Source organism: Mirounga leonina, unplaced genomic scaffold (assembly GCF_011800145.1).
Source record: "Mirounga leonina isolate KUSES-001 unplaced genomic scaffold, KU_Mleo_1.0 Mir_94, whole genome shotgun sequence".
Lineage (NCBI taxonomy): Eukaryota > Metazoa > Chordata > Mammalia > Carnivora > Phocidae > Mirounga > Mirounga leonina.
In genome coordinates, this window is record NW_023270855.1 from 16,456,635 (window position 1) to 16,469,547 (window position 12,913).

Here is a 12,913-nt window from a genome sequence, read left to right on the forward strand (position 1 = left end):
ATAGAGGGTACATACCTCAATATCATAAAAGCCATCTATGAAAAACCTACAGCAAATATCATTCTCAATGGGGAAAAACTGAGAGCTTTGCCCCTAAGGTCAGGAACGCGGCAGGGATGTCCACTATCACCACTGCTATTCAACATAGTATTGGAAGTCCTAGCCACAGCAATCAGACAACAAAAAGAAATCAAAGACATCCAAATTGGCAAAGAAGAAGTCAAACTCTCATTCTTTGCAGATGATATGATACTTTATGTGGAAAACCCAAAAGACTCCACCCCAAAACTGCTAGAACTCATACAGGAATTCAGTCAAGTGGCAGGATATAAAATCAATGCACAGAAGTCAGGGGCTTCCTGTACACCAACAACAAGACAGAAGAAAGAGCAATTAAGGTCTCGATCCCATTTACAATTGCATCCAAAACCATAAGATGCCTAGGAATAAATCTACCGAAGAGACAAAGGATCTGTACTCAGAAAACTATAAAATACTCATGAAAGAAATTGAGGAAGACACAAAGAAATGGAAAAACTTTCCATGCTCATGGATTGGAAGAACAAATATTGTGAAGATGTCAATGCTACCTAGAGCAATCTACACATTCAATGCAATCCCCATCAAAATACCATCCACTTTTTCCAAATAAATGGAACAAATAACCCTAAAATTTGTATGGAACCAGAAAAGACCCCGAATAGCCAGAGGAATGTTGAAAAAGAAAAGCAAAGCCGGCGGCATCACAATTCCGGACTTCAAGCTCTATTACAAAGCTGTCATCATCAAGACAGCATGGTACTGGCACAAAAACAGACACATAGATCAATGGAACAGAATAGAGAGCCCAGAAATGGACCCTCAACTCTATGGTCAACTCACCTTTGACAAAGCAGGAAAGAATGTCCAATGGAACAAAGACAGTCTCTTCAACAAATGGTGTTGGGAAAATTGGATAGCCACATGCAGAAGAATGAAACTGGACCATGTCCTTACACCACACACAAAAATAGACTCCAAATGGTTGAAAGACCTCAATGTGAGACAGGAGTCCATCAAAATCCTAAAGGAGAACACAGGCAGCAACCTCTTTGACCTCAGCTGAAGCAACTTCTTCCTAGAAACATCGCCAAAGGCAAGGGAAGCAAGGGCAAAAATGAACTATTGGGACTTCATCAAGATAAAAAGCCTTTGCAAAGCAAAGGAAACAGTCCACAAAACCAAAAGAGAACCAACAGAATGGGAGAAGATATTTGCAAATGACATATCAGATAAAGGGCTAGTATCCAAAATCTATAAAGAACTCATCAAACTCAACACCCAAAGAACAAAGAATCCAATCAAGAAATGGGCAGAAGACATGAACAGACATTTTTCCAAAGAAGACATCCAAATGGCCAACAGACACATGAAAAAGTGCTCAATATCGCTCGGCATGAGGGAAATCGAAATCAAAACCTCAATGAGATACCCTCTCATACCAGTTAGAATGGCTAAAATGAACAAGTCAGGAAACGACAGATGTTGGCGGGGATGCGGAGAAAGGGGAACCCTCCTACACTGTTGGTGGGAATGCAAGCTGGTGCAGCCACTTGGAAAACAGGATGGAGGTTCCTCAAAAAGTTGAAAATAGAGCTACCATATGATCCAGCAATTGAACTACTGGGTATTTACCCCAAAGATACAAAAGTAAGGATCTGTAAGGGTACATGCACCCCGATGTTTATAGCAGCAATGTCCACAGTAGCCAAACTGTGGAAAGAGCCAAGATGTCCATCAACAGATGAATAGATAAAGAAGATGTGGTATATATATACAATGGAATATTATGCAGCCATCAAAAGGAATGAGATCTTGCCATTTGCAACGACATGGATAGAACTGGAGGGTATTATGTTGAGTGAAATAAGTCAAACAGAGAAAGACATGTATCATATGATCTCACTGATATGAAGAATTCTTAATTGTAGGAAACAAACTGAGGGTTGCTGGAGTGGGGGGTCAGGTGGGAGGGATGGGGTGACTGGGTGATAGACACTGGGGAGTGTATGTGCTCTGGTAAGCGCTGTGAATTGTGCAAGACTGTTGAATCTCAGATCTGTACCTCTGAAACAAATAATGCAATATATGTTAAGAAAAAAAAAAAAGAGGAAGAGAAGGTAGCGGGAGGGGAAGAATGAAGCAGGGGAAATCGGAGGGGTAGACGAACCATGAGAGATGATGGACTCTGAAAAACAAACTGAGGGTTCTAGAGGGGAGGGGGGTGGGAGGATGGGTTAGCCTGGTGGTGGGTATTGAGGAGGGCACATTCTGCATGGAGCACTGGGTGTTGTGCACAAACAATGAATCATGGAACACTTCATCTAAAACTAATGATGTAATGTATGGGGATTAATATAAGAATAAAAAAATAAAGAATAAACATTTCTCAAATTGTCTGTAGATTTACATGTAGATACAAATGTACTTTGTTTCGATGAAATTGCAGAAAACCTATATTACAAAATTAATATCCTATATTTTAAAATGAGATTAGGACAAAAGGATTCGTAAATAGAGGTTCCTGGACTGTAAGTCACCAACAATTTTTTGATTCATTCCTAAGATCTTCATGTAAACCACCCTGAGTAAACCATGGAGAGTTGTACAACAGTGGGTGGCAAAGTTAAATCTGGCATTTTCACCTTTTTTAAAGCTGTACTTTACTACACAGATTGAACAAATGACTGAAGTGAGTTCACAGGGTACTTATGAGACACAGGAGATAGAGGGAAATAATTCTAAATTACTAAAATGTGCTGGTTATGCTTAGGGTTGGTTAAAATGAAGAGAGATAATTACACTCAAGTAAATCTCTCCCTGGACCCAGCAGGAAACACTTCAGGCATATGGCACCACTACAGGTCCTGGACAGAGCGACAGGATGGTGTGGTTCTTGTTTTTGTTTCCCTAAATTTCAGACTTGGAACCTAAAATCCTTTAAGTTTTCAGAAGAAAGATCAATTAATGGATATAGGCCATCCTGCTTTCTGCATGAATAGTAAAAGAAATGCTTTTAGAGATCAACAGTCATACACCTTCAACCCAAAAAGGAACATTTTATGAAGAAACAGGAAAGTCAGTGAAGACGGATTTGATTTCTCTCACTCATCCAAATAAAAGTATATAATTTCTTCTTAATTTAAACCTTTTCTTTTTTTTTAGCAAACATATTGTAACTTAAAGAGGCTCCTAGTTACATGTAATTTTTTTTTTGAAAACTTATTTATTTATTAGAGAGAGAGAGCACAAGGGGGAGGGGCAGAGGAGAGGGGGAGAGAATCTCAAGCAGACTCCATTCTGAGTGCAGAGCCCAACGTGCGGGTCTCGATCTCATGACCCTGAGATCACGACCCCAGCCGAAACCAAGAGTTGAACGCTTTAACCGACTGTGCCACCCAGGTGCCCCTAGTTACATGTATTTTTAAACAGAAAAGGGATAAGAAATAATAATGTAGGGAATTTAAAGACACATTTTTCTTTAAAAAGCGGATGAAGAAGAGGAAATCTACAGTTTTGTTAAGCACGGTGCATTAACTTTAGGTATAGGTATTCAGTTGTTGTCATGAATAGATGGAATCCATAGCTCTAGAGACACTCAAAGAGTTATTTTCCTCTCCCAGGAAGTCAAATTTCCTCTACCAGAAAGTCAAATTTATCCTACAGAATCTGATCCAACTCATGTGTATCTTCTAGGGTCACATCCTATCCAAGCAGGAGAAATAAATAATTACTGTGGCAGAATCATTCAAAATCTCTGGAGCAATTATTTATTTCTACAATATAAGTTTCTGATCAGCATTTTGTTCTCTTTTATTTTTCCAAATGATGATCTTGGGCAAAATGCAGAAACCAAGTATTGTGATTATCTTTATCCTAAGTTTCAAAATAGCCACCAGCCTTTGTTCATGTTCCACTTAGCTCCATAAACTTCTGTCTTTTCTATTTCCACATATAAATGCATTCAGATTCATTCAGCTATGTATGTGTGTACATATATGTGTGTCTGTGTATATATGAATATATATACATATATGTTTGTGTATGTACCTATAGAATGCTTGTGTATATATACATATGACTAAATACACACATGAACACATATGCACATACACACACACCCACATATTCAGAAACAAGACCATTCCCAAAATGGCCAACATAAGGGGAACTGTACATGAGCAAGGAATCTTTGGAACTCAAGACCTGCAACAGGAAACAGGCTCAATTATTAAGTCGTGTATCTACTGATGACTACAGAAGTTCTGCAAGATAGGCTCTGGATATATATTTCATTAATAAAATTTCAAAACAATTACTTTTTCAAAGTAACAGACAGAATATCCCTTTTCCATGAGCACCCAAAGGATTAGCTGCTAACTCGTTGGCCTCCTGATATGTCCTCTCAGGTGGGCAGGGGTGGAGGAGGGGTAGGGGAGGAGGTGTAAAGAGAGAAATTAAAGAATAAAAAAGACAGAGAGAGAGAGAGAAATTCAAGGCTCCTCTTCCATCTACATCAACAGATATAATTACTTTCAATCAAGGGTATTCCTGGATCCAATATGAAACATTTCAGTCTCTGGAAACACTACATATAAAGGATATAAGAGGCAATATGTCTATTGTTCATCGGCTAATGTCCTCAAATGTCACCAGGGTAATTACTTGGATGACATTTATGTGATGCAGCTGGACATTGTTACAGTTAATATAAAGCCTGCCTTTGGCAACCACTTTATTTCCACCTACATCAAACTGTGGGTGCATAATCACTTTTCCTGAGAGAACACCCACCTCCTCCAAAAGACATCTCTACCCTCAGCTTTTTCTTCCTGTGCTCTGAACACTAATATATAATGCAAAAGAAGAAGAAGAAAAAAAAAGAAAGAAAGAAAAATAGTAATATGTCATACATCTTTTTCTTAATATTTATATCTGGAACTTTTAGATATGTTTCTAAACATAATTTATAAAATATAATAACACTGATATTTTCTTCTTTTTTAAAAGAGGATTTTGACTATCCCCAAGAGAGAATTCATAAAATGCATAGTTAAAACTTTTTACCTCCATAAATTAATCTCTCTCAAAGAACAGATGATTAGCAAAGCCAGATTTTTTTCCTAATATGAATATAAAAAATATTGTATTAAAAAAACACAGGGATTAGATTGTCCCCCACAAACTCACATGCAAATTGGAGCTTTGCCTTCCGACTCAGAATCGTCCCCAGAGCGTTGGTGGCCAGGCACTGGTACATGCCAATATCTTGATCTGTACGGGGGCTACTGATTGCCAAATTGCCTCCATCCAACCTGTGGTGATAACTCATGGTAAAATCAATATCTGTGCCATTTTGCTTCCACCTTCAAGGGAAAAAAATCAAATTATGTTATAATATACAGAGTTGACCACTCCTAATCTTAAACAACATGTGGTTGTAACTGCTAGGACCATTTACGCATGTATGTATGTATGTATGTATGTATGTATGTATGTATTTGCTAGGACCATTTAAAACAACAACAACAAACAACAAACATGATTACACGTGGAGACAATTCTTCAGTTTCACCAAAGATGACTATATTCAGTAGCTCAGTGATATTAATAACTAGGTTATTTGAAAGATCTTCCACTCTTTATGAATCACAAACATTCACCCACATGTGTCCAAAGAGGCAACATAACTCTTGACATGAGAAATAAAACTGAAACATTCAGACAAAGATACTAGCCATTCTATTCTGTCAGCGACTTTTCAAATAACATATACCATACCTGAACACCCACAACTGATACTAAAAAATTGGACATTGAAAATGATTTAGAGATAGAAATCCAAGAAGCATATATTACAAATGGCATAAAGAAAGCCAGCAAAGATTTTCCAATGCCAAGTTGAGGCTGATAACAAAACATTAATAACCTGCCTACTTTAGAACATGATTGTTTCTGTTCATCTCTTACTTGGAAAATTAATCACACTGAATATATTTCAACAGTACTTAGAAATGCCAACCTAAAATTATACTTTAACAAAACAAATGCAATTTGGGAGGTTTTTATTTTAGGCAGCAAAAAGTTTCTTGGTTTACCTATTAGTCAATAATCTTTTAGTACATGAATTAAGTAGCAGAAGGGCCTTACAGTTATATTTATTTTCAAAGAACTGTAAGATGTTTTAGAAAATTCCATTTGATCATTTTAAGATGAATGAATACCCAGTAACTATCTCTAACCAAACCTATTTCACCCACCTTTCACCCTATAACTTGTAGAAAAACAAAGGAATGGCTTTACCCTATGGAACATAGCTAATTTCCAAACCATGTATATTTAGAATGCCAGCTTTGTTATGATTTTCCCTTTCATGCTAAGATCATATTAAAAATATTTTGATGAGGGGGGCGCCTGCGTGGCTCCGTTGGTTAAGCGACTGCCTTCGTCTCAGGTCATGATCCTGGAGTCCCGGGATCGAGTCCCGCGGCAGGCTCCCTGCTCAGCGGGGAGTCCGCTTCTTCCTCTGACCCTCCCCCCTCTCATGCTCTCTCTATCTCATTCTCTCTCTCAAATAAATAAATAAAAAATCTTTAAAAAAAATATTTTGATGAGGGTGGCTAACTATACAAAAGAAATTACATTTTATGGTATTCTTCCAAATGTCATTGACTTCTTTAGGAACATCTTGAAAAATCCAAATGTCTACCATAGTAGAAAAGAAATACAAACTTAGGTAATCCTCCACCATATGAAAGATGAGAAGTGATTGACCAAATATCAAACCAATCAGAGGTTTTCAATCAACTTTAAAATTATTTAGCCAATTCTTGTGTACTTCAACTTCCTTTTAATAAAAAGAAGTTGAAAGACAACAGCCCAAACCAGTGTGTTTCATTTGCCTGAACTTTGTCAAATTTTTTTTTCTAGAGAAATCTGTACAGTTTTTTGTTCTCAATGTTTGGAGGAAAAAAATATAGAAACATTTTCTTTTTTAGGCCTATCCCAAGACTCTAATATTCTTCTCACTAGCTCTATAATACTGTCTTTCACAATTTGCTTACAGGGCATGATCTTTGGACCTCCATGTTCCCTTTCATTTTCAAAGCAAAGGATATACCACACTTAGTTTGCCAGCTCTCTTTAATTTTGGAATCAATCGCTGAAATAACTGCTGTCATCATTACATGCTCCTAATTAAGCTTGGTAATTGTTTTTCAACAAAAATTCAAAGTTGTTGGCTTAGCTGCAGCAAATGAATTTTTCACAGTATCCTCATAATTGTTCTAATCACCATGGTACAATGATTATTAAACTGTGCATATAGATCAGGGGTTCAGCTCCTGGTGTGGGCTTTGTCCTAATTAATATATTTAAATCAGTGGAGGAATAGTATTAATGAATTCAAGTGATCGTCATAAACACATTACTGATAGGATTGCATACCCAGGAGAATTTTCCTACAATGCAAAGTAGGAAATATGCTTTAAATGATTATTTTTAACATCTGCATTAATACCATATTAATTCCAGGAAACATAATGAATTTGAACTAAAATTTTGACCTTTTTCTGGAGAACATCCTTTAATATTAAGTAGTTAAGCCCTGTATCAAGAATATAATGGCTTAGGGCTATGTTTGTTGTCCTTAGATAATAGGTGTGTGTGTGTGTGTGTGTGTGTTTCAGAACTAGGCCTTGTTTCAGAATTATATTGAGTGCTTGTTAAAAGTGTTTATTTCTGAGCCCATTCCTAGACTTATGAAGGAGAACTCCAAAAGTTAAATTTGTAACAGTCTCTCTGGGTGATTATAATGTGCACTAAATTTGACACCACTGACCTTGTGGAAAGAGTCCTTGGCCTAGCTTTGACATTCCCTTCCTGTGTATCCCTGGATGAGTCATCTAATTTCTCCAGAAGTCATATCAATCAATTATAAAATTTGTACAATAATGTATATCCTGCTTTATCCCATGGGTTTGTTAAGAAGATGAAATGAGAAAATGAATGAAAAGAATAAAGGGCAGAGTGACTACTGCTATGATTCTTATTCAAAGACACCTAACCCTTCTCAGACTTAAGAATGTCTTCATGACTAGGGTAGAGCAGACTAAATTAGAGAAAGGAACTTCCTGTGGTGATCAGGTCAAGAGGAGATCTGTCAGAAATCCTCCATGACATTCAAAGACCTTCTTCTGATAGAGTGTATCTGGCATAGAAATCATTTATGTGTATGTTGCTTCATTTTCCCAAATTAAATAAATATTCTGAGCTGGAAATAAGCTCATTGCTATCTGATTATCTTAGACTTTTAAGTATAAGCAATCCCATCCAAGTACCAACTTTGGGTAACCCATTTTCCTTCCCTTTGCAAAGCTTCCTCTTTAATTCTCACGTGTTCCCTGGTCTTTAAAAAATTAAGAGTGATCCTTTCTACAGGAAAGATTTGTTCACACTTGCCTCACATTTCTGTACTTTCACACTTGCACTGAAATCCTATTTGTTCATGCGTTCACTTCACGGGAAGTGACTGGAAGACAAGTTGCTTTTAAACTATTTCCAAAGTTATGCTTTAGATATTACTTATTTTCCCCCAGGAGATTTCTTTTCCTAAAGAGAAATTACTAAAAGAAGGAAAACATGTGGGGTGGAGGGATGGGGTAACTGGGTGGTGGACATTAAGTAGGTCATGTGATGTAATGAGCACTGGGTATTATATAAGACTGATGAATCACAGACCTGCACCTCCAAAACCAGTAACACATTATATGTTAATTAAAAAATAAAGTAAAATAAAAATAAACTCCATGAGGGCAGGAAAAAATAATAAAAACAAAGTAAAGTGGAAAAAAAAAAGGCCTAGGGATCTCTGCCAGACAGCAGCAGACTGTTCATTTTATCCAGTTAACCACTGATCACCTTCTTTCATTTATTGAACTGATGTTTTGATTCTGATTCTGCTTTTGCCCCCTTCTGTGAGTCTGTGAAACTTAGTATTGAGTTCTGTTCTTTCCAGTCACACAATCTTCCTTGCTATTTTTTGGACATTGTGCTAACCTAATTTAAAAATTGATTTTGGGACATCTGGGTGGCTCAGTCGGTTAAATGTCTGCCTTTGGCTCAGGTCATGATCCCAGGGTCCTGGGATCGAGTCCCACATTGGGCTCCTTGCTCAACGGGGAGCCTGCTTCTCCCTCTGCTTGCCACTCCCCCTGCTTGTGCTCTTTGTTTCTCTTTCTGGCAAACAAATAAATAAAATCTTAAAAAAAAAAATTAAAAATTGATCTTAACAAGTCAACTAGAAAAAATATGTATGAACCAATCTGGGAAGGTTGAGTCCTAGAGAATATTGGATAATATTAATGAATTATTGATAAATATTTAAGTATGATAGTGATATTGTAGTATGTCAAAGAAAAGTGTTCCTAACTCTGGAAATACATACTCAATATTAAAAAAAAAAAAAAAAAGAATAAGGAAAACATGTCTTAAAATCAACCACACCCTCACTTTATGGATAAGGAAGCTGATGACAAGACAGAGAAATGATTGTTCCAAAGTCACATATTAAATATCAGAGCTGTGACTAGAAATGATAACTCTTCATTCTAATCAAAGGCTCTTTCACATGACTTCACAGTATATTCAAATTATCTCAAATAATGTTAGAATGTCTATCATAAAGATTTTCCCTCTATTACGCACATGCACGTTCACACACACACACACACACACACACACACACAAACACACACAATCTAAGGTTATGAATTAGTCTTTTTAATAAAATTTAAGTTAGAAAGGGTCATATTAAAGCTAAAATTTCACATTTTGTTGCTAATGTGCATTATCTGAAATATCTCTGCCCTTTGCTTTATTATCATGGAAATTGGGTCTGAGGCTGACATTTAAGCATTAAAAACAGCTCTTTTTTCACTCTCTTTCCAAAGCCTCTTGCCTATGAGTATTTTATGATATAATATTAGAGATGAGCTAAACCAGGTTAAGGGGATTGAAAATAAGAAGCTAAATTACCTGTCTTTAGCCTACTAATTCACAAATCTCTTAGAAACAGAAGACTTTAACAACAGTGAAATCTGTAGTCTCTTCATTCAGAATATTTCTTCATAAGTAAAAGCTAGTGAGCAACTTGTCATGAGATCCACTACTTTACATCTTTCTGCTTGTTACAAGCCAATTATATAATGATTGATGATTTATCTTATCTATACTTAGCAAATATTTCTTATTTTACAGGAATTCATGTATAGTTTTTCCTCTAATAAACCCTACCAAGGGTGATGATCAATCAAATTAGCTCTCAAAAATAAAATTACAACTTTAAGTATTAATTGTGAAAAATGTATTAATCAGATTTTTATATATTTAACCGTACATTAAATTAAATAAGACCAACTACTGTTTAAGGAAAACAAACAAACATACAAACCCTGAATTGAGAGAACCAGTTTATAAAGTAAATGATCACCTAACTGATGGGCTTCATTTGTTTGGGTATGTTACAGATAGGGAAGCTTTAGTAAGTAATGAGAAGACATAGTTTTTCAGTTCCTTTGTTGTAAAAAAAAAAAAAAAAAAATGCCGAAGTAAGTCCAATAAAATACAAGGTGAGAGTTGTCTCTAACTTTGTGCTTTTAAACCATTTATTAAATTAACCAGACATTTTAAGATCAAAATGATTATACATATAAATATGGTATTTCTAATGCAACATAAAAAAGTAGGCAAAACCAGTTTATTTTGCCAAAATGGACTGAAATTGTTACTTTTCATGTGTGTCAATTCAATTTCACTGCTAAAAATTAGGCTTTAAAAAAACGCTTTTAGAAGACAAAGCTACAACAGTCATTTTAATATTTATTGTCTTTCCTGATATTCACATTGCATGTGCAGTTCTTACCAACAAAATATCCTTATTATTTATACAAGCATGGTATATACATGTATATAGTTTTAAATTTGTGAATTCCTCTCACAGTGTGGATCAAATTCTGCCTTTTTTGTTGTTGTTTAGAGAGGGAGAGAGAGCACGTGCACATGCATGCTTCCTCGGGAGTAGGGGAGGGGCAGAAAGGGAGGGAGAAAGAATCTTAAGCAGTCTCCATGTTCAGTGGGGAGGTCCATGCATGGATTGATCTCATGACCCTGCGATCATGAACCTGAGCAAATCAGGAGTCCAACACTTACCCGACTGAGCCACCCAGGCACCCCTCTGCTTTTATTGTAACCTCGTAAGAACAAAAACATTACTGACTTTTCCTTCCTGTTATTTTTTAGGTAATATGTGAGAAACAAACATAATTTTTTTCTACTTGCCCAGAAAAAAAAAATCTTTTTCTGCTTTGAGGGTACATAGCTGTATTCAACATGTATTTCTAAAATCAGTGCTTTTTCGGCAATGGTATATGCCGGTGGAGTCACAGAAATTGATCTGATAAAATAAAAAGTCTGCATCTCATTTAAAATTGTTTAGGGGAACATTTTCACAGTCATTGTAACTGGGGCAACTGAGCCTGTAGCCCCAAATTGGGGGAAGAAAGTAGCTTCTACTTTAGAGTCTTTCAAATTGAAGAAGCAAATCTTTTCCTTTTCTTGCTTTTCCCATCCTTTCTATTTCTCTTTCTTTCTTGCTTTCTTCCTATCTTCTTGTGCTTCTTTTTACTTGTCTGTTTTTTCTTCCTTCTCTCCCTCCATCTTTCTGTTCCATTTCTTTTCTCTTTCTTCCTTTCCTTTCTTCCTTTTTCCTTATTTCTCTTTTTTTTCCTCTCAACTCTAGCCACAACATGGCACTCCATGGTACCAATCTCAAGAATAACTCTTGTAAGTCAATCTAATGAATAAGACAGAGTCCTGGGCTGGGGGTAGGGTAGTTATCACCTGGAAAGTGGCATGAGGGAACACTTGAGGATACTGAAAATGTATGTATCTTTATTTGAGTGGTGGGCACTCAGCTGTATACCCATGTAAAAAATCACTGACTGAGCTGCACCCTTCAAATTAGGTAAGTCTAAGCACTTTATTGTATGTATGTTTTACATCCAAGACAAAGAAAAAAACAGTGTTGTGCCCAGAGCTAGGACTTTACCTATAATGAGGTGAAGGGTAACCACTGGCAGCACAATTCAGGATGATTTCAGATTTTGATAAATCCAAAGGAAAAATAACATCTTGTGGCTCCTGGGTAAAAATAGGACGACTCAAAAGACCAGCACCTGAAAACAGAAGAGTAAACACCAGGTGAAACATTTGACCCTGGTTTGAATGCAACTCTGTATTAGATATCAAGTCAATATACATTTTTTTAACTTTTATTTTATTTTATTTTATCTTATTTTTTTTTATTTTTTTTATTTGACAGAGAGAGAGAGAAAGAGACAGCTAGAGAGGGAACACAAGCAGGGGGAGTGGGAGAGGGAGAAGCAAACTCCCCGCTGAGTGGGGAGCCCAATGTGGGGCTTGATATCAGGATCCTGGGATCATGACCTAAGCCGAAGACAGATGCTTAACGGCTGAGCCACCCAGGTGCCCCAACTTTTATTTTGAAACAATCTCAAATACACAGAAAATCTTATAAGAATGGTACAAAGAAATATTTATTTTTCTGAACCATTCAGAATAGTTTTGCAAACCAATGCCACATCATCCCAAAAGACTTTTATATTTCCTAAGAAGTACATTCTTGTACATAAACTCAGTAAAACCATCAAATTAAAAAAAAAAATAACATTGAGTATGAGTATCTAATCCTCAGGCCCCACTTCAGCATTTTTCTAATAAAATCTTTTATAGCAAAAGGATCCAGTCAAGAATCACAGTTTTCATTTAATTGTATCTTTTTAGTCTTCTTCAGTGT

The 12,913-nt window shown here is 36.3% G+C and overlaps 1 protein-coding gene across 1 annotated transcript in view; it reads right to left on the bottom strand.

The window, feature by feature from the left end:
- CNTN6 (contactin 6) overlaps window positions 1–12,913 on the bottom strand; it is a 586,479-nt gene that overhangs the window by 175,683 nt on the left and 397,883 nt on the right. The window contains 2 exon segments of the mRNA XM_034996895.1: window positions 5,230–5,405; window positions 12,146–12,272. Coding sequence (XP_034852786.1) covers window positions 5,230–5,405; window positions 12,146–12,272 — 303 coding nt within the window.